Source organism: Ictalurus punctatus, chromosome 2 (genome assembly GCF_001660625.3).
Source record: "Ictalurus punctatus breed USDA103 chromosome 2, Coco_2.0, whole genome shotgun sequence".
Lineage (NCBI taxonomy): Eukaryota > Metazoa > Chordata > Actinopteri > Siluriformes > Ictaluridae > Ictalurus > Ictalurus punctatus.
The window spans coordinates 13,877,027-13,897,503 of record NC_030417.2 but is presented as its reverse complement, the minus strand read 5'-3'; the positions used below and the strand labels follow the sequence as shown (position 1 = coordinate 13,897,503).

At 39.2% G+C, this 20,477-nt stretch overlaps 1 protein-coding gene across 4 annotated transcripts in view; it reads right to left on the bottom strand.

The window, feature by feature from the left end:
* Positions 1-1,452: 1,452 nt before the first annotated feature.
* LOC108260232 (vesicle-fusing ATPase) overlaps positions 1,453-20,477 on the bottom strand; it is a 36,344-nt gene continuing 17,319 nt past the window's right edge. For 2 of the 4 annotated variants that reach the window (XM_017460353.3, XM_017460326.3), the window contains exons 4-22: positions 20,136-20,175; positions 19,875-20,041; positions 17,036-17,143; positions 16,699-16,774; positions 16,453-16,608; positions 15,983-16,182; positions 15,572-15,737; positions 15,229-15,303; positions 13,920-14,107; positions 12,957-13,052; positions 12,696-12,852; positions 11,182-11,315; positions 10,617-10,683; positions 10,445-10,524; positions 10,224-10,358; positions 9,114-9,227; positions 8,939-8,994; positions 6,084-6,131; positions 1,453-2,974 (exon numbers count right to left, since the gene is read on the bottom strand). In XM_017460353.3, the coding sequence (XP_017315842.1) occupies positions 6,101-6,131; positions 8,939-8,994; positions 9,114-9,227; positions 10,224-10,358; positions 10,445-10,524; positions 10,617-10,683; positions 11,182-11,315; positions 12,696-12,852; positions 12,957-13,052; positions 13,920-14,107; positions 15,229-15,303; positions 15,572-15,737; positions 15,983-16,182; positions 16,453-16,608; positions 16,699-16,774; positions 17,036-17,143; positions 19,875-20,041; positions 20,136-20,175 (2,046 nt within the window). In that variant the 3' untranslated portion in view covers positions 1,453-2,974; positions 6,084-6,100. The remainder of the gene's footprint in view (positions 2,975-6,083; positions 6,132-8,938; positions 8,995-9,113; positions 9,228-10,223; positions 10,359-10,444; positions 10,525-10,616; positions 10,684-11,181; positions 11,316-12,695; positions 12,853-12,956; positions 13,053-13,919; positions 14,108-15,228; positions 15,304-15,571; positions 15,738-15,982; positions 16,183-16,452; positions 16,609-16,698; positions 16,775-17,035; positions 17,144-19,874; positions 20,042-20,135; positions 20,176-20,477) is intronic. The other 2 variants (XR_008398341.1, XM_017460335.3) reach the window with 2 other exon arrangements.

Sequence of the window (20,477 nt, the reverse complement as noted above, 5' to 3'; positions counted from 1 at the left end):
TCAACTAAATTCAACTTTATTTACTGTTTTATGCCATGTGTAATTGTCTTCTGATATGTTGTATTTGCTATAGAAATAATTCCAATTCAAATGAATTTAAATACCATAAACAGAAATAGTCAGCCTTATCCTGGTCAGGATCATGGTACAACCATATCTATCTATCTATCTGTCTATCTATCCATCAATCCATCCATCCAAAAAAGATAAAATGAGATGAAACCAATCAGGAGACTAAAAAGCTAAAATACAGGGTGTCCCAAAAGTCTCCATACATAGGAGAAATTAACACTTTTTATTGCGGACCAACCATGTCCACGAACATCCTCTGACGAAGGCACAACCGACATGGTGCTGGCATAGAGTCCCCTATGTATGGACACTTTTGGGACATCCTGTATATAATAACTAAAGGTCTAAAAAAAAAAAAGCTGACTTTCAAATTATATTTGTTGGTACAGTGGAGTAGCTGGTCGTGTTGCCGCATCATAGCTCCAGGGTCCCAGTTCGATTCACAGGTCAGATTACTTCCTGTGTGGAGTTTTGCATCTTCTCCTCACGTTTGTGTAGGTTTCCTCCAGGTTTCCTCAGTTTCTCCCATCTCCCAAAAATAGTGGTAGGTGTACTGGCTATGCTAAATTGCCCCTAGATGTGATTGAATGGACTGTGATGGACCAGATTGTATTCCTTTCTCACACTCTGTGGATCCAGATCCACCATGAACCTGACCAGGATAAAGCGTTTACAGAAGGAAGGTGAGTGAATGAATAATTGTTGGGTTGTTTCATTATTTCGTGTCTCTGTTTGGCAATGGCTTTTTTTCTTTTTACTTTTGGTATCAATAAAGCATTTGAGCAATGCAACTTTAACTCTTAATACATTTTACTGGATAAAAGACACTCCTTCATCTTCAGTAACCGCTTCATCCTGGTCGGTGGATACAGTGCCTATCCTTGGAACAATTGACATGATGTGGCGATGCAACATTTCTGGCATAAACCGTTATTTATTCCCAGATTGCATATGGAGAATTCCTAACTAACACACTCAAAAGCCACAAGCCATGTGCCAGATCCATATCTCCCTGCAGTTCTCGCCTGGTTTCCCACTGAAGCTAAGCAGGATTGAGCCTGGATGGTAGACCTCCTCAGGAAAATTAAGGTTTCTGCTGGAAATGGTATTAGTGAAGCCAGCAGGGGGCACTCACCCTGTGGTCTGTGTGGGTCCTAATGCCCCAGTGTAGTGATGGGGACACTATACTGGAAAAAACAGCACCGTCTGTTGGATGATGGTAAACTGAGGTCCTGACTCTGTGGTCATTAAAAATACCCCCCCCCCCCCCCCCCCCCCCATGTAAAGCACCATGAGTGTCTAGAAAAGCGCTCTGTAAATGTAACTGTATCTAACTAAAATAATAATCCAAATTTGCATGATAACTGAGTCGAGCCATGGTTTCTGTCTGTGTGTGTTTATTGCAGTAACACAATATTAATATTCATGACATCACATCTGTGAACATCAAGCACTAATCACTGAGCAGTACACAAGCCAAATAAATAAGTCATCATTGATCATTACTAAACAATATTTAATACACACCAAACAACATTACAATCTCACTCTCTTACACACACACACATGGTGGATTTAGAAAGTGAGAGACACTAGAGCAAGACAGGGAGAGAGATTATATTTCAGATTGTTCATTTTATACACATCAAAATACTCGGGTGATATAAACACTGGCTTCAGGACACACGCACTCACACACACATACACACACACTAAAGCTTGAGCTGGCTGACTGAACCATTTGTTTGTCAAATACTTCTCAGGTTGAAAGTTTTCCATCCCACCATCTAAACACACACACTCACACATTTAACAGGTTTTGACTTGCATTTTATCCCTTACAGCCCATAGTTTGCTCCATAATAAAGCTGACACAGCACAAGTTTAAATCATGCATTTAAATCATACATTTAAATGAAAACCCCTGAACTCAGTGTTCTGTAGTGTTCATGTGCGCGGATTGACAATGTTGTTTAAAAGTTAGCAGACTAGTCTAACTACAAATGAGCTCTAGCGCTCCACATCGACATTGTGTACACAGTTACTCAGTTGCATGGTGGTTTAGAGAGCTGAGACTAATTAACCTCATCACATAAAACAGCCAACTCTAGCGCACTAACATCGCCAGCTAAACTTGGCAGAGAGAATCAGCTAGCTAGCTAACACCTAATTATTCTAAATTAGCTAGCTTAGCACATATAACAGACAATAAAAGCACAAGTGAACATCTGTGACTCTTGTAACTTTTAAAGCAGTTAAAAAAGGTTTTTTTTTAGGTGTACGTTTAACCATCATTTCGTATGTATGAACAAGGGGATAACTGGTAAAAGATGACAAGAAAGAGTCTGTAAAGATCTGCTAACCAGTGCTAAGAGGTGCTCCTGTAACACTAGCTTTGGATTTTAAAATCTAGATCTCTGGTGATCTCTTAGTCTCTGGTGTGGTGGGCCAGGTCAGGTCGGATAGAACATTATCACGATCAACATTTCAGTCCTGATTAAAGCTCTAACACACACACACACACACACACACACACACACAGAGCACAGTGTAAATGTACACCACAACTCAGTCATCAATGTAACATCGTCAGTGTGTGTTACAACACAACTACGCACTTAGATTTCAAGATTTCACTCACATATCACCCACCTGCATGATATAGAAGCTCTAAATATATGACACATTCACACACACATGCACAATACAGAATAGTGTGTATAGTGATGAGTTTGTACATCTTTATATACTGTATTTATTAAATATCCAGAACAGTAGCTCACAAAGCACAAGACACTACACACAGTGTGGTTTGTGTGTGTGTGAGGGGGTTACGACGAAGGGTAAAGAATGATGAGGTGTGAGTCGGAGCTTCACTCTTTCCTCTTAGAAGCCGTGATCTCTGAAGAGAAAGAGAGAAAAACTGTCATACTCTGTAACCCTATTTCTACATCATTTTGCTGTCTCGTGTACAATAGTACAAAAAAGTCGGGTCATGACAACAGACATAACCTGTTTGTTCTTGTTTAATAGCTGTTTTACGAAAATCATTATTCTGTGTGCTACATTGCCGACATGCAAGCAATGAGGCTACAAACAAAGCAAGGTGTGTTTGTATAAATTGCTAATAAGCAGTCTGTTTCTTGTGTACATCAACACTAGTTACTATAGAACTAGTCACTAGTTTCTATAGAAGGTTGCTGAAGCTACTTTTAGCTGTACTCATGTTCGATACACGTGAATCCAAGGGGGCTTTGGCTGAATTCGTTTTATGATGACGTCCCAAATCTGCGTAGTCATTCCACAATGTTAAATATTAGGGATGCACTGAATGTTCGGCAACCGAAATTATTTAGCCGAAAATAGCAAAAAAAGCACTTTCGGTGTTCGGCCGAATAAATTTGACCGAACAATGACGTGTTTGATGACGTGCCAAATAGCCTAGCGACCAGAGTGGGATGCGCGAATTTCACGACCTCCACTTCCAGCAGCACGCTTGGAGCGATGAGGGGGTGTGCGCATACATGAGCTATGTGCACGAGTGCATGCTCTTCGGATGTTGACAACCATGACATTGTTTACTGTGGACACGTGCGTTTGTTTTGTTTCTGTTCCGGAGTATTCTGTCACGTCGCGAGACGTAAGGGAGTAGAGTACGGAAGCAGGTAAAGACGCATTTATTTAAGGGAACATAACATTAACAACGTATCTAACTATACTATATCTACTATAATACTCCGCGAGGTGTACAGGGACGCGAGTGGTATATATCCCCAATATAATCAGCGTATAGAACTGAATAGAACCATTTTTTGCACTCTTGGTAATGCACTTTTTAATGCACGTTTTTGTTGTAGGCTACAGAGTGTTCCATTCTTTAAGCAGTCAGTTATAGGCCTAACATAGGCTATTCAAGTGGGGCTCAAAGATGACCACATCAAAATATTTTTATTTTACTCATTTATTTATTTAAAGTTATATTGCACCTTGTTGGTAGCCTATGCCTGCTGGAATGAAAAAAAATGTTCAGTGTTAAATAAATATTTTGAAATTGTAGTTTTTGTAATTGATTTTTTTTCTTTGAAAAGCAAGACAAAATAGTAAAAAGCACATTTTGACTATTTAATTTATGCAATGGTGAAAAAAATGGTAAAATAAATGGAAAAAACGCGAAAAAACGCGAAAAAACGTGTTCGATATTCGGCCTCCGGCCAAGTTTTTCATTATATTCGGCTTCGGCCAAGAATTTTCATTTCGGTGCATCCCTATTAAATATAACTATGAACGAATAAAAGTATGACATGTCGTTCTGTAATAAATGAAAAAATGTAAATGTTGTAAAATTGATGTGGTGTAAGAGGAATAAAACACTAGGATGTGTCAGGGTGTTAAAAGTAACAGCTGCTAATCTAGTCAAGGATTAGCTAAGCAAGAAGCTGGTCTGAAAAAAAAAACCCTGCAGACAAATTAAAACTTTTCGCTCATGAGCTTCACATCCCAGAACTTGCAACTCCTCCCCAACCATCACATGAGTGGAAACTACTGTCCAGTTATCATTATCATCCACTTCATTTGTACAGTGATACATTTAACACTTTCTTGCAGGTGTATTTAAACTTTTTTTTTAACAAAATGTTTGCCTTTGGTCAAAAAGTGCCATTTTGGACCATTTTTGTAACACAAAACATTCTCAATTCACCTTGACAAAAAGCAAGGCTTGCATAGAGTGTCAGTTAACAGAATGCTGCAAGGATGATGCATTTTTGTAGGCCAACCTGGAAGTTAGCATCACCCTGGTTCCCTTGACAAAAAGCCAATAGGATTTTCCACTGCCTTTTGGATTATTGCAGAAAATAAGCTCTGTGGCCGATAAAAGTTTATGATTCTTACACGTTTTGATTCGTTAATCTTCACAAAAAAGCCCACAACGTTTATGAATTTTGAAGCCTGAATACAATCGCCAGAAGTAAAAAGTTAACGTAAGGCTATAAACAAACTACACCACGATCATATGACTTCAACGTCACAACTACTAAACTTCCGACAACTCTTTCAATCTTTATTGAAAATACTATAAAAAGATAAATCTATAAGTTGGAAAGTTTGAGTTGAAATAGTTTGCAAGCGTGCAAGTATTAACACGACGAGGATGTAGTAGATGAGTTTTCCTCTTCCGCATGATGATGTTTAATTTTCCCGTCAACCTCCGTAGTCTCATTTAGCCACTCGTTAGCAACCGTCTTTTTCAAAACAAGTATAAGCTTTAAAAAAATCACGAGTTGGGTATTACTGATGTATTTGATGTCGTAGAATAAAACGTGAAAATATCTTGAGCTTGTATTAACCACAGACCTTATTTCAGGCATTTAACCAAAAACCCATTTAAAAAAAAACCCCACTGACTTTGGGACGATGGAACTGGAAGTGCTAAAATGCTAACTCATTTCCGGGTGTTAGGACTCATTCCTGGACCACTCTAAAGCGAGTTCAAAACGCCTGCACAAATCTGTTGGTTTATTTTTTCCTGAAAAAAAGACAGCTTTTGGCATATTTTGGAGCACGGTGTGATGTTAAAAACACGGAGCTCCTACGAAAAACACGTACAGGTTGGCAGGTACAGTCTTTTAAATATTTCTGGTATTTTCCATCTCATTCCTCACCTGCACTTCCCACAGTTTGAATACCTCTGCTGTGCAAAATGGGCATCTTTCAGAGATGATGGCAGAAGTCATTTAAATTTGTTAAAATTGTAAATAAGAATCTATACTTAATATAAAATGGAATGACAACTGGGAAATGGAGTTAAAATTGATCTCTTTAATTGTAAACTAGTGACATTAAGGCCCAACAGTTTGTTTGCCAATCAGCTTCTAAACTGCACTACAGTTCGAGCTTGAAGTGTTAGGTATTTATCAGACATAAATTAACTAATCAAATTATTACATATTACTATTACTATTTCTAATATATCTACTCTAAAAGTACAGCTTTTCCATGATTAGTTGTCTTACCAGTAGGCATGGAGATGTTAAATTAGGATGTGATTGCTCTCATCCAACCTGATGATTACGACATTTACAAAAAACAAAACAAACCAACATTAAAGGCGCAGTTTGTCATTTTACATATTTTTTATTATTTTATTTTTTTTTTTTTTACAAAATATTGGCGAGGTGAATGAAAACATAATGAAAACACTAATAAGCCTTTCTACCCATTAGCCAATCCCATCACCTCTATTAAAACTATTAATGCTTTGTGGATCTGGACAGAGCTGAGGAGCTCTGTACTGTCTGGGGGCAGAGCAAATTTCTGGGCCGGAAACAATCTAAACAAGACTTTCATGAAGAAACTACTGAAGATCTATTGAATGTCAATACTGCAATATTACAGTGGGGGAAATAAGTATTGAATGCGAAGTAAGTCAAGGAACCAGCTGAAATCCGTAAGTAGTTAGAAAATGATTATATTATTTATCTGTACAAGTTAATATTAGCTGGATTAGTAAATTGATACTTCAGTTATGGACTTTAATGTTTGGATTTCATTATGTGTGTGGATTTCTTGAGTTAATACCACAGTCTGGTGAAAAGTGTCATGTATCAGGAAACTCTGGACTCCAGTTCCCATCAGCCACTGCACTGCACTACTTGTCACATGACCACCTGCACCTGATTCACGTTCTGTTAATGAGCACTCTTGTGTATATATACTCATTGTCTGGACTGTTTCTCTGTCTTTTGTTGTCTTAGACTACTGAGTTCCTGTGTTTTGTTTCATGCCACAGTAGCTTGCCTAGTTGTCTTAGTGTCTATGTTTTGTTGTTCGTTTATTATAATAAATGTTATATATCTGCGATTGCTTCTGCCTCAACCTCTAAACGTGACCGAACGAAAGACCTACAATCAGGAGCAGCAGATCTGTCATGGATCAGGAACCTGCCGGACTCAAGTACTCCCCTCTGTTCTACAACCCTGCACTCAATGCCTCTGTGCAGCAGGTCTCCAGGTTACCAGGCCTCTAATTCACCGCCCATGTTTATGAAGGACTACGCCATGCCACGCCAACTGGGGGGGAGACTGCGGTTGGGGCTAATACCATCTCCCGCCCTCCCTCCCCTATTATGGATCTTGTTCAGCCTGCCCGCTCGTCTGAGGACGTTGCTCTGTCTCCTGACGGACTCAAGAATTCCCCTCCGTTCAACAACCTCGCGCTCAATGCCGCGGTGCCTTCCTGCTCGGCCAAGGACGTCGCGGTGCCTTCCTGCTCGGCCGAGGACGTCGCGGTGCCTTCCTGCTCGGCCGCGGACGTCGCGGTGCCTTCCTGCTCGGCCGCGGACGTCGCGGTGCCTTCCTGCTCGGCCGCGGACGTCGCCCTGCCTTCCTGCTCGGCCGCGGACGTCGCCCTGCCTTCCTGCTCGGCCGCGGACGTCGCCCTGCCTTCCTGCTCGGCCGCGGACGTCGCCCTGCCTTCCTGCTCGGCCGCGGACGTCGCCCTGCCTTCCTGCTCGGCCGCGGACGTCGTTCCTCTTCCTGCTCGGCCGCGGACGTCGCCCTGCCTTCCTGCTCGGCCGCGGACGTCGCCCTGCCTTCCTGCTCGGCCGCGGACGTCGTTCCTCTTCCTTGCCGTGCGCAGTATGTCGCTCCCCCTTCCTGCTCGATGAAGGACATCGTTCCCCCCTCATGCTCCGTGGAGAGCTTCCCTGATTCCCTCATCATTGCTTCCCTCTCCTGTCCTGTGGAGGAAGTTGTCCTGCTGTTCTGCCACGCAGGCGTCGCTCCACTTTCATGCTCCGCCGGGGGTGTCGTTCCGCTTTCATGCTTCGCCGAGGACGTCCCTCTGCCTCCCTGCTCCGTTGTGGAAGCCGCTCAGCCTCCTCGTTTTGCTGGGGACATTTTGCCCAGGGGGCCAAGACCACCAGATGGAGGGCGTGTAATTTTGGGCCCCCAAAATTACTCCTCTGGGAGTAGCGCCCTTGGGGGGAGGGTTCTGTCATGTATCAGGAAACTCTGGACTCCAGTTCCCATCAGCCATTGCACTGCACTACTTGTCACATGACCACCTGCACCTGATTCACGTTCTGTTAATGAGCACTCTTGTGTGTGTGTGTGTGTGTGTGTGTGTGTGTGTGTGTGTGTGTGTGTATATATAGTCATTGTCTGCACTGTTTCTGTCTTTCGTTGTCTTAGACTCCATGTTCCATGATCCCGTGTTTTGTTTCATGCCACAGTATCTTGCCTAGTTGTCTTAGTGTCTGTTTTGTTGTTCGTTTATTATAATAAATGTTATATATCTGCGATTTGCTTCTGCCTCAACCTCGAAACGTGACAAAACGTTCCTGTGAATAACCTCATTGGTAATATATTTACTGAAAAAAATGTTGACACATATAATACTTATTTCCCCCATTTTTTGTAAATGGTACAAAAATGTTTTCTTTACTAACATTATTTGTTGTATTAATTAAAAGTAAAGCCTTGATTAAAATAAAATAAAAATTAAATGTGATTTTTATTTATTTATTTATTTATTTATTTGCTATTTTTAAAAAAAAAAAATTTAAAACAAAATATTGAGTCATAGGAGAAAATGTTCCTTTAGAACATGATGTTCCTGTGCTGCTGTGCCTCTGCATAGCAATTTTCAGACAGAGCTGTTAGACTTAAATGAACAGGGATTTACAAATACATGCGTCCTACAACACTGCGGTCAAAAGTAGTACAGCCGAGGAGCTTGTATAGGTATGTAACAGTAAGCGTGTGTGTGACAGTAGCTTTATTTCTTCAGGTTGTAAGGTCACACTGTAGAGGATTAGGTTTAAATAAAATATCAATAATATCTAAATAGAAATGTTTAGAGTACTCACGCTCCCTCATCCCGCAGCAGAGAGAGGAATTTGCTGACACGATACTCCTGATCCATCTGCAGATAAACACATATATTATAAACTCAATACTGTCTCAGCACTTCATGTTTGCTTGTCTGATATTAATACCAGTTTACTAAAGTTTTTTAAAGATTCGTAAATGAGATGATCTTACCTGCAGGGACATCTCGATGAGCATGAGGAGTTTCTTAATTCCAATCCACACTTTCTTTCCCTTTACCTGCTGGGCGATAGTTGCTCTTTCTGCATCCGTGAAGCTGCCCAACAGCTACACACACATACACACGCTGGTTTTACCACATTCCATTGACAACTATTACTGTATACACAGTGTAGATGCTGTATATAATGTATATTCTTTGTTTGATTTATATAAATATATGAAAGTATGAAAAACTTTGGAAGACATTTTGCTAAAAAGTGTTAATTTCCCCTATGTATGGAGACTTTTTGGGACACCCTGTATTATCCATCCATCCATCTATACCACTTATCCTTCAACGTCACGGGGAACCTGGAGCCTATCCCAGGGAGCTTTGGGCACAAGGTGGGGTATACCCTGGACTGGGTGCCAGTCCAGTGCAGGGCACAATACCCTGTCTTATGAGGACATTTAATCCATTAGGTGTTTCACAAAGGGCTGAATACATGTACACACACTCAGATTCCACAAAAAAAAGCAAAATTAAATAAAGAAAGGTGTGTTTGTGTGTGTGGACTACTCTAATTCATTTGGTTATTTCGTTTTTTCATGTTCATACGTGTTGACTGTTTGGCTTAGAACAATTTTGTTAAATGGTTTGGGGTTAATTGGGTTAATTTGCTTTAGGTGTTTGGATTTGAATTCATTGAATTTATGAGTAAATTTGATTAGTTGGTGTTGCATGATTTTAGTTTGGTTTTGTTTAAATTGGATTCACCTTTTCATAAAATGCTTTACAAGTTCTGGAGCAGGTTACACCTGGAAATGATGTGATCCGTTATTATTATTTTATTACTAATATTTACACCAAAACAACTTGTAATTGTCACGGTATATATCATCCTACCTGTTTTAACCAGTTCCCACCCACTAGGTAATTCCCTGCTATTGCATGTAAGCTTCTACTCTCTTCTTATGATACGTGAAGCTACTGCTTTTTTCTGGTGCTCATGCAATGTCATAGACTTGCTCTCTTCGGTATACATGAGCTCACAGATGCCCTCAGCTGCCTAGTATCACATCCCTTCCCACCCAGGGAGTACGGTATGGTCAGTGAAAGACCTCTAGCGCCTCCACCAGGTGGTTTCCGTTGCTGATGTTGGGGATGTGTATGGTAGTGCTGAAGGCGTCGAGCATCCCCATCTCCTGCAGGACGTCTTTACGACTTGTGGTGCCGATGATGAGCAGCTTACGGCCCTGCACACGTTATTCACATACACACGTTATACACAACCTATACACACATACACACACTAAATATTAAAGATCAGCGTGATACACACATGAGGTGGTGCTTTCTTCAGTAAAACCAGCAGTGCTTGGAGGACGAGGTTAGAGAATCTTGGGCCAATGGGAACGTAATCTGTGGATCGTTGTATGGAAAATTCATATATGCAGATTATCGCAATGAAAACCACAACACAAACACACTAACAGAGTGTGTGTGAGACTCACCCAGCAGGCGCTCAATGTCGTCCACCACCACACAGCTGAGCTGGGACTTATAAGCATCATCAAAAATCTGTGTTGTAAAGCACACACACACACACACACACACAGAGTAAAGAATGATCTGACGTTTCCATGTAGGAAGTGAGGATCTGACTGATCTTGTGATAACTGTGTGTGAGATTGGACAACTTCTGTGACAAGTCCAGACTAAACTGCTTCTCTGTTCTAACGTTTTTGTAGATATTCAGCCTCATTTATCAATCTTTTAATGAACGCATGTAAAAGTTGTCACAGGCCAACTAAACGAAAAATGATTTTCTATCGATAATTTTCATACTTTCATTCTGTCTTCTTCTATACACTTTTCTTTATTGCTTTTTTTTTTTCTCTTTTGCTTTTACATTCTCACTCTTTTGCCACCTTTCATTCTCTCCCTTTAAAAATATAATGTGTCTTATTAAACATTTAATGTTTATGTTAATCACTCTAAATCACTTTCAGCTCCTTGCATTAGAATTGTACATTAAATGATTCAGTATTAGTTATTATGTTACTGATGATAACAGACCTTTTTGATGGCTTGACATTTTGAAATCTCGGAGAAGCCGATCATTTTATCAGGGCTGCAGATCTTAATGAAAGGAAACTCTGAATCTTCTGCGATTTTAGCAGCTAACGCCGTTTTCCCGCTGTGAGAAGGACCTGAAAATCAACAGACAAAATAAAATTTCTGTCAGACAGAATATAATCTGTACACAGTATAAAAATTAACTAAATAAAAATATTTAATTGTTCGCTTATAAAACAGACATCTTTGACTGTGTTATTTTTATTTATCTATTTATTTTTGCCTGAGGGTTTTAATGTCGTTATAAGGTCAAATGTCAATCACTGTCAGAGGCTTGGATCAGATATTATCATTAGTTTATAAACAAGGAAGAGGTCAGGCTCAGCATGTTGTGTCTGGTGTGTCTAACACCTGGTCTCAGAATTAAAACAGTCCATCATCGGGGAAAATAGTCCTTCCATGCATTGGGTGTACGCCTGAACAGTGAGTCGAGTCAAGCTCCAAAATATAAGTGACACCTTGGGCATAAGAACCAATACTTAAGGCAATAACACAGTCCTATGTATAGTAGCATCTAACTAACATTTACTAATATAGTTAAATGGAAAATCCACCCAGAACAATTTGCATATTGTTCATTATAATTAATGAGTTGACTTTGTTACATGAAAAGTCCTTTCGTCAATATGTTGGTGTATTCTCACTTTGGTCAACCGTTTCCTATATTAACAACAATGCCATTTGACAGATACAATTTGACAGCGCCTTTCACGCTAATACCATTATTAACCTCATCGTATTCCGCATAGCATTCTGGAACCTGGAGTCCAGTGTTTGCGCCGATATCTCCACTTCTTCTATGCTGGATTTCTCATTAATATTACATTGAATGTTGCTGGAAAATGGTGAGTGAGAAAAGAAGCTCTTTTGTTGTATCATGAAAAAAAACCCACCCACCCAGCCCTGACTAACGGTTTGAGATCGTTGAAATTTCTTCTTGTATTATATGCCATTGTAACTGCACTAGCAACATTGCACTGTGTCATCAGCATGTCAGAAAACCACTAACTTCCCACATGAATAATGAAAATATGGCACCAACCTACAAAGTATCACCAACATGATCACAATTATTTCAATATAAACATATTTAATGTGTTTCAGGGTGGATTTTACCTTGAACTAACCTAAAAGAAAGAAAGAAAGACTGTCTTTTTTATCACATTTATGTATAGTTTGCATTTTCCAGCCCATTAGCAAGTTGAGATCAGAGTGCACAGTCAGCCATGAATTACAGTTTGTAATTTAAACTCAAAATCTACTGGACAGTAAGTGAGAACCGTAACCACTGAGCCACCCTTGCTTTGTTTTACTGAAGACTTAATGGTAGCTAATGTTACTGGCTGTCTTGTTCAAACTTTGACTCTTCCATAGGCCATATAATGAGCCTAGCTGATCCAATTCTTTTATATTTCTAAATATGTATCTTTAAAATATATGTGATTTATCCTGACCTTCAACCAGCACGGATACCAGCGGAGTTCTGTCGCTGTTCTTGGTTTGTTGAACAAGCAGCTCTCCATCATCCAGCACATGACTCACTGGATCGCCCCATTTAATAATGCCGTTCATAATGTAGCTCGCATAATCCTCCTGATTCGTACCAAACGCCTGGAACAGACAAAATCAACATCGATAAAATGAACCACTGAGCACTATTCTCTCAAAACAAAAGCAGATGAAATGCGGGAGTCGTAATGCTATATCGTACTCACAGGTTTGATGTCATTGTTTAGCGATCCCATAAAATCAGCTCTGCACACCTGCAGCTTCTCAGCTTTCTCCAGGTCTACTTCCACTGTGGCTGTGGCCTAAACACACACACATTCAACAACGATTTTCCATACCCCATAAACCAGTGGAACACTGAGAAAGATAGAGCACTTTCAGCTGGACACAATCGGACCACAATTGTTGCACATATGGTTATAGAGGGTTGCACATTTTCCCAAATGTGGCTCAGATGTCAGATAATTGCTGGGTAAATATTTATCTTAGATATAAAAGAACCGGTTATGGCAATATCTGGTGTTGTGGCCCAAATGTAAGCAGCCACATGTTCCCAAAATTCCCGAATACAACCATCCACAGTTATAGCTGCAAGGCAAATTAGAGATTTATATTAGATTTCTTTGAATACATTATAATTTCCATAGTAGCAAATTGAACAGGGACTAGTATGGCCAGGCATGCCACATAAACAGATTTTTGAAAACATTTGTAATTGCTGATATAGTGAATTTTTCTTTGAAGAGATGTTTATTTAGCATTTTTTGAAGGAGACTCCAGTGTCAGAGCTTTGTAACAGCTAGAGGTAAAGCTGGAACTTTAAGAGACATCAAGAGAGGGAAATAGAAGGAGAGGCTGCTGAGGAAATGACTGTTTCTAGCTGCTATAATGTAAGTGAAATAGGAAAGAACTTGTTCCATGGAGGTTCCAAATAATTAAATTTAAGTATAAATGGATATAATGTATAACATGTCGTTCTTTAGTAAATAATCAAACTATTAGTGTTGGCAAATGTTTTCTGTGATGAAAGAAGAATAAAACATTTGGGATGTCCCCCTATTGTGTTTCAGTGTTCAACTGGGTTTATTTATTTGTTTTTTGCTTTCGTTTTGCTTTTTGTGTATGTTATAGTGTTACTGTGTTGTATTTCTCTGTGCTGTGTTATTAACCTTGATGTGTCGGTTCATGGCGGTTGATTGTGCAGCTCTCACTAATCCCTCCAGTTCAGCACCACTGTAGTTCTTTGTTTCAATTGACAGTTCCTTCAGGTCCACATCCGATGCTAGCAGGTTAAACTCACGCATTTTAGCCGTGTGAATGCTGAGGATCTGGAGGCGACCCTTCTCATCCGGCAGACCTGCAGGAACGAGGGAATGAGACACGGTGAGTAGGATTACACGATGGAGGTGTGGAAGGGTGGTTTGTAAGTAATCTCCAAAAATATCCAAGTGAAAAGTATGTCAGCATATTCTGGACTTTATTCAAATTCGAAAGCTAAGTAGAAAATGCTGATGCTGAAGTGTGCAGAATTTGTGACATAATTCAAATTCAATTTCAAAACATATATTTAAAATTGCATTTTCATGAACAACACAAATAAGATGCGAAGTCTTTTTGACAGAGCATTTTCAGTGTTTAACAAGTTTTAACATGGTTCTGCCATGTTTAAAAAGCAATAGGAAATCGATTTGCTATTGCACTTCTTCATCATCGTGCCTCAACTGAAATGAAACACATTGTATTAGCATTTTCACCATAGATTAGTCAATCAAACACTTTTTTTTTGTTATAGATTGAGTATGTTGGATTTTTGATTACATTTTGCTGGGGAGTTTTGGCTTTACCTAATGTATGGAATTTTTTTTTGTGTACATGTTGTGTAAATAGGTGTAAATATGTGCTATGTACAGATATGTGTGCATTTTATATATACTTTGTATGGTACAAATATGTGTATCTCTATATTGTAAATATGTATGATTGTTTGTATTGCGAGTGTTGAATCTATTCAATAAGGTTTGATTAAAAAGGTAAGACTGGTTAATCTCTGAGGCAGGCTTTCTTGCCATTTCTCCTATTAGCCAGGGATGAAAACACAACTCTGCAGAGGTCTGAATGACCTTTGAGCCTCTGTATGACATCTGGGCCTCAACAAAGGTCTTTTTTTAATATGTCTGCCCTGGTCAATGAATCAATCATTTCTTTAGACCTCAACCTGGTCTAGTTGCACCCTGGTTTGAATTTGGTTGATAAAATGGGTATAAAGTCCTCTCTAAATTTTTGTCATATATACTATATAACTGTCAAGACAACCTTACTTAAGATTTTGATGTGACTGGCTTTTTTGATTATTTACTCCCGCAGTGGAAAGACAACTGCTGTGATTCTTCACAGAAATAAAAAGTCTTAATTAAAAAAAAATGGTTCTACCTGATAATATAAGAGGAAAGTATTATAAAGATGTTATTAAGATCTTACCGATCTCCATTTTCACTTCAAACCTGCCGGGTCTCATCAAAGCATCGTCTATTAGATCGGGTCTGTTAGTCATTCCTGTAAAATGACAACAGAGGAAAACGAGAAGTGTGAAACGTAATCAGTTTAAAGCTGCTGATGTTCAATGAGGGATAAAGCTGAAATACAGTGACATTATGCACTGCACAGTAACATGCAATAAAGTACAGACGGAGAGACATAAAGCTCCTTTATTGTCTTCAGTGTACAATGAAATGAAGGAACAGAATGAATACAATTGGAGTGCTCCTCAATGTTACATACTGTAGTACAGTGTATTGTTTGTTTGTGTGTCTGTGTTGTATACCTATAACAAGGATATTGTTGAGTTGCTCCACACCGTCAATTTTGGATAGCAGCTGATTGACCACAGTGTCATGGACTCCGGTGCTGCTTGCTGCTGTACCACGCTGCTTACAGATGGCATCCAACTCATCAAAAATGATAATGTGCAGCCCGCTGTTAGCACCCAACTACCATACACACGCACACAAACAAAGTGTGCGTGTGTGCGAGAGAGAGAGAGAGAGAGAGAGAGAGAGAGAGAGAGAGAGAGAGAGAGCAATATATTAACACAAAAAGACAAGGAGTAAAGATTAAGACTCCATTCCAAATTTCCCCAAATGGCAAATCTAATAAGAACACTTCCATCAGAGATATAACCTGGGAAGTTAACTGAGTGACTGTGAGCATGTTTGTGTGTTTATTTGTTACCTACCCTCTTCTGCTCCTCCTCAGCATCAGCGAACAGTTTCCTGATGTTGGCCTCAGACTCTCCGACATACTTATTGAGAATCTCTGGTCCGTTTACGACTTTCGGCTCACGGGCGTTCAACATCTTACCGACCTGTCTCGCCATCAGAGTCTTACCACAACCAGGAGGACCGAAGAGGAGAATACCTTTAACATGCTTACATCCTGCAGAGAGTGAGACATAGAGCACACTCATGTATAAACACATCAACAATGTGGGAAAAATTGCCATGAGCCGATTTTGTTTTGTTTTTGTGCGTGGCTTACTCGTGACCCTCCTGATCACTGTTTCTCACTGTCTTATAAGAAAGTATCTACACTAGGGGTTTCACTTGTATTATTTGACCAATACTTTACAAATCCATAGAAAAGTAATAACTGATTCAGGACAGTAGTAGACTACATGCGGAGCTGAAATGTAATAAGACAGTGTACCCATCTGTTCCACTATGTCAGGAGGAAAGACTCGTGAGGCGAATGCTCTCCGGAAGATGTCTGAAAACTCTTTATCCAGGCCGCCGATGCCCATGCGCTCAAAGTTCCAGTCCGGATTAATAATTGTCTGACGTGCTTCTTTGGTTTTGGCCTTCCCTGATGTACAACAAATGGAGAAAGAGGCCATATTTCAGTGTGTGAGATTCAAGCTCACGTTTAAAACTATCTTCATAAAGCAAAACTTACCAACAAGTGTAAGGGAGGAACTTTCGGCTTTCTCAAAGATCACCTGACTGTTACCCACCAACAGACCAATCTCAATCTGTACAGATACAAAAAATCGAAATAAAGGTGTAATGTGATTGTGCTGTGTTTAAACAAACAGACTGTTGCTCAGGTTTAACAAAAATAACAATGTAGCTGGTTTTGTTAAATTAAAGTTACTGAACTTCTGTTATGGTCATGTTCTCACACTCATCGTTTTATTTATGTCCTTTTATTATATTACAAAATACACATAAGAGTTAAAATCTTAACTGTTATAAACAGACCAGTAGACTGATAGGCAGAGAGATATATAAACCTTTTGTTTTTTTCCAGTCGCTGTCTCTCCCTTCAGTATGCTCGCATCCATTGCCTCAATATTCTTCACTGCCAGGCCAAAAAGTTTATCACAGAAACTGAACACCAACTACACACACACACACACACAAACAGAGATACATACATGCACAATCAGTGTGTCAATACTGAACTATCTATAGTATGTATAGATACTAGTAGCTGTAATAATAATAATAATAATAATAATAATAATAATAATAATAATAAAAACAGCATTTTTGGGTGGCAAGCACCCAGACTCAGTGAGCTGCACATTCACACTACAATTTTTGCATAAGCAATCACAAGAAATCAGAGCCATAACTATACGCAAAGGGATTCAAGAATAATTTTTAGCTTCATGCATTTGCCAGTCTCTTATGGGAGAACAATTTTTAATTTCAGAGTTCCTATGATAACTTTTGTTTGGACAGGTCTCATGATGATGTAAGCCAAATTTGGTGAAGATTGGACAAAAATTGGAGGAGTAGCAAAAATGGCCCTTAGATGGAAGCATTTTTGGCATGATATTGTAACTTTTGAACAGTAAATGACACTGTCATAATTTTTTTTGCATATACTCAGGGAATGGTCCTGAATTTGCCTACCAAGTTTTGTGCCAGTGTGCAAAGTTATTGCTAAGATACAGTCTCACTTCCTGTTTGGTGGCTTCACTGTCAGATTCGTTGGGCCATTATAGACAAATTGCTTGGAATATTAAAAAATCTTTTAATAACTTCTGTGAGGCTTACTCCGGAGATGATGTGTGTCAAATTTGACTCGATGGTGGTGCTAGAGCGTGGCAGCACTTGGCCCAAATTTGGTCAGAATGTTCCACAGACCCTCCCAAATTAGTGTAGCAAATTCACAACATTGAAATTAAGTGCCTTGTCCTCTAATAATGGTTTTGTCACGATCTCGCCGGCAGATGGCGCTGTGGCGACAACGTGGACGAGTGGCTTCAGAGCGTGCACCTGCTTGAAATGCACAGGGATGCTAAGACTGTGTCAAGTGTTGCCAGCTGTTGGCAATTAAGAGAAGGCTGGTTATTTAAACCCCTCCTGTTGCTGCGCACATTGCGTGGCATTAAAGTAAAGTGGAGAACGGACTAACGGTGAAGAAGACGGAATGAAGAATGATGCCAGGTTGTGATGTTGCCATGCTCTGTCTGTTTTCCTGTTCCTTAGTTTATGCCCTGCCATAGTTAAGAGTGTTCATGCTATGCCTCAGCTAAGAGTGTTCATGCTATGCCTCAGCTAAGAGTGTTCATGCTATGCATCAGCTAAGAGTGCTTATGCCTTGTCATAGTTAAGTGTTCATGCCATGCTGGAGTTAAATGTGTTCTTGCCTGAGTTAAATGTGTTCTTGCCTGAGTTAAATGAGTGTTCTTGCCTGAGTTAAATGAGTGTTCTTGCCTGAGTTAAATGAGTGTTCTTGCCTGAGTTAAGTGAACGTTCTTGCCTGAGGTGAATGTTTCGTACCTGAGTTAAGCTAGTGTTCCTAGGTATAGTCCTGTTCTAAGTTTTGTGCTTCATGTCTCATCCCAAGTTGAGGGATAGGTTTTCTGCTGCAAGACTTAAGTCCAAATAAAGACCTCACCCCTGAGCTTACTTCCTGTCTTGAGTCCTGTTTCATAATGAACTGAACTAAATCTACATTGACCATCATTAACCAAAATGTTAACTGGCATATTTTCAATATTTACACCTGGAGACCAGAGTACAGTACAATAAGTTATCAACATTATGGAACATAAATGAATTTTTGCTAATTAATGCTTTTTTTTGTTATGGATTTAATTAAGATTAGTCAATGCAGATGTATTTCATTAACATTTAAACAAACGATAATTAGTGCATATGACACCTTACTTTCTTAACATTTGATAACTTGTGGTTTATTAATGCTTAAGATCATGATTCTGTAATATTACCTAATGCAGTAAATAATGTTAGTTACGGCACCTTTAATATTATGCATTCCCATAATAATAAATAATAATGACTTTGTACAGCTTATTTATTTTTAAATGCAGCTCCACATGCTTTAAAGTATGACCAATAAAACTACACACAGTATTTACTGTCATAAGACCTTCCTGTTTCATTTCCTGGTTTCCAGCTCTGCACTAAACATGCCCTTGATAATTGTTGATATATTGATCTGAGCCAAAAGGCCTCATCTGATTGCAATTTACATCTTCTCATTATTGTGTTATGAATCTGTGCAATTATCCTCCTGTCTGGTTAATGTGTGGGGGTCTTGCATGTGTATATGTAATAAGACATTTTCAGATTTCTTCTCTCTTTATTGCTAAGTTTTATTTCTTTATTTAAAATGATCGTTTGCTGTCCTAGGCACTAGCCTTTGTTTGGGTGTCTGGCCTGGATCTTGGTCTGCCTGGACTGTGAGTATGCGTTCCTTTGTTAAACATCTGCCATGTTTAACTATGCACAAAGTTCAGATATTAACTAATAAGGAGACTTAGTTTATTAGACTTAGAGACTTGGAGATTATGCCCAACTGATACCCACTTATCACTAGAACAATTAAGCTAAAGTCTGAAAGGTGACACAATAATGGATCATGATAATTAAAATAACTACTATAATAATAATAAAAATATAAAAAGTATAAATAAATGCTGCAATATATAGTTTTTGGAGACAAGAACTATTCAAAACGCTTTTCAAAACAGTCAAAAATTCTATCTGCCCATAAGCCAATTTGAGTTAAATAATAGTGTTACACAAGTGTAATACATACATAATTAATGAAATATGTAAAATAATAAATGTACTATATAAAATAGTTTGTACCTGCTGTCCCACGGTGAAGGCCTGGTTATTGAACTGCTGAATGAATTCACTTGCCATTTTATCAGAATCATATGGGGATGTGTCAGTGCTTTTCTTCTGCAGGAAGTCAATCTCGATCATCATTGCACCGATACATTGCTTTGATTTGTCAAAATTATAGTTTGTTACTAAAAACAGGGGAGAAATTAAAATAAAATTAATTCTAACCCAATAATTTTTCAATAAATTATGCCAAAATATTAGCTGTCTTATAATTCAAACCTTCCACTTCCTGTCCAATAGAGAGTCCGGCCCATTTCCTCTGTCAGAGAGATAAAGCACAGTGTAACTGCCCTGAGCTTTTATAAAACAGGTTAAAAAGTTTAGAGTGAGGGCTATATTCAGAGTCTGTGACTTCAGTCCAATAGTTAAGTCAATATGTGAGGAAACGTCCTCGTATTCCAAGTCGGGTCACGCAGCTGCTTAAGTCAATTTTCTAGGTGCCCCATTCAGATTACGAAAATCACCTGTGTGTAGTTCACACCTCAGAGACAAACTGCCCAATGTTTGAAGGACACTTTGACCAAGCAGCACTTGCAGTTCACTTTAATTAAATATTGTTTA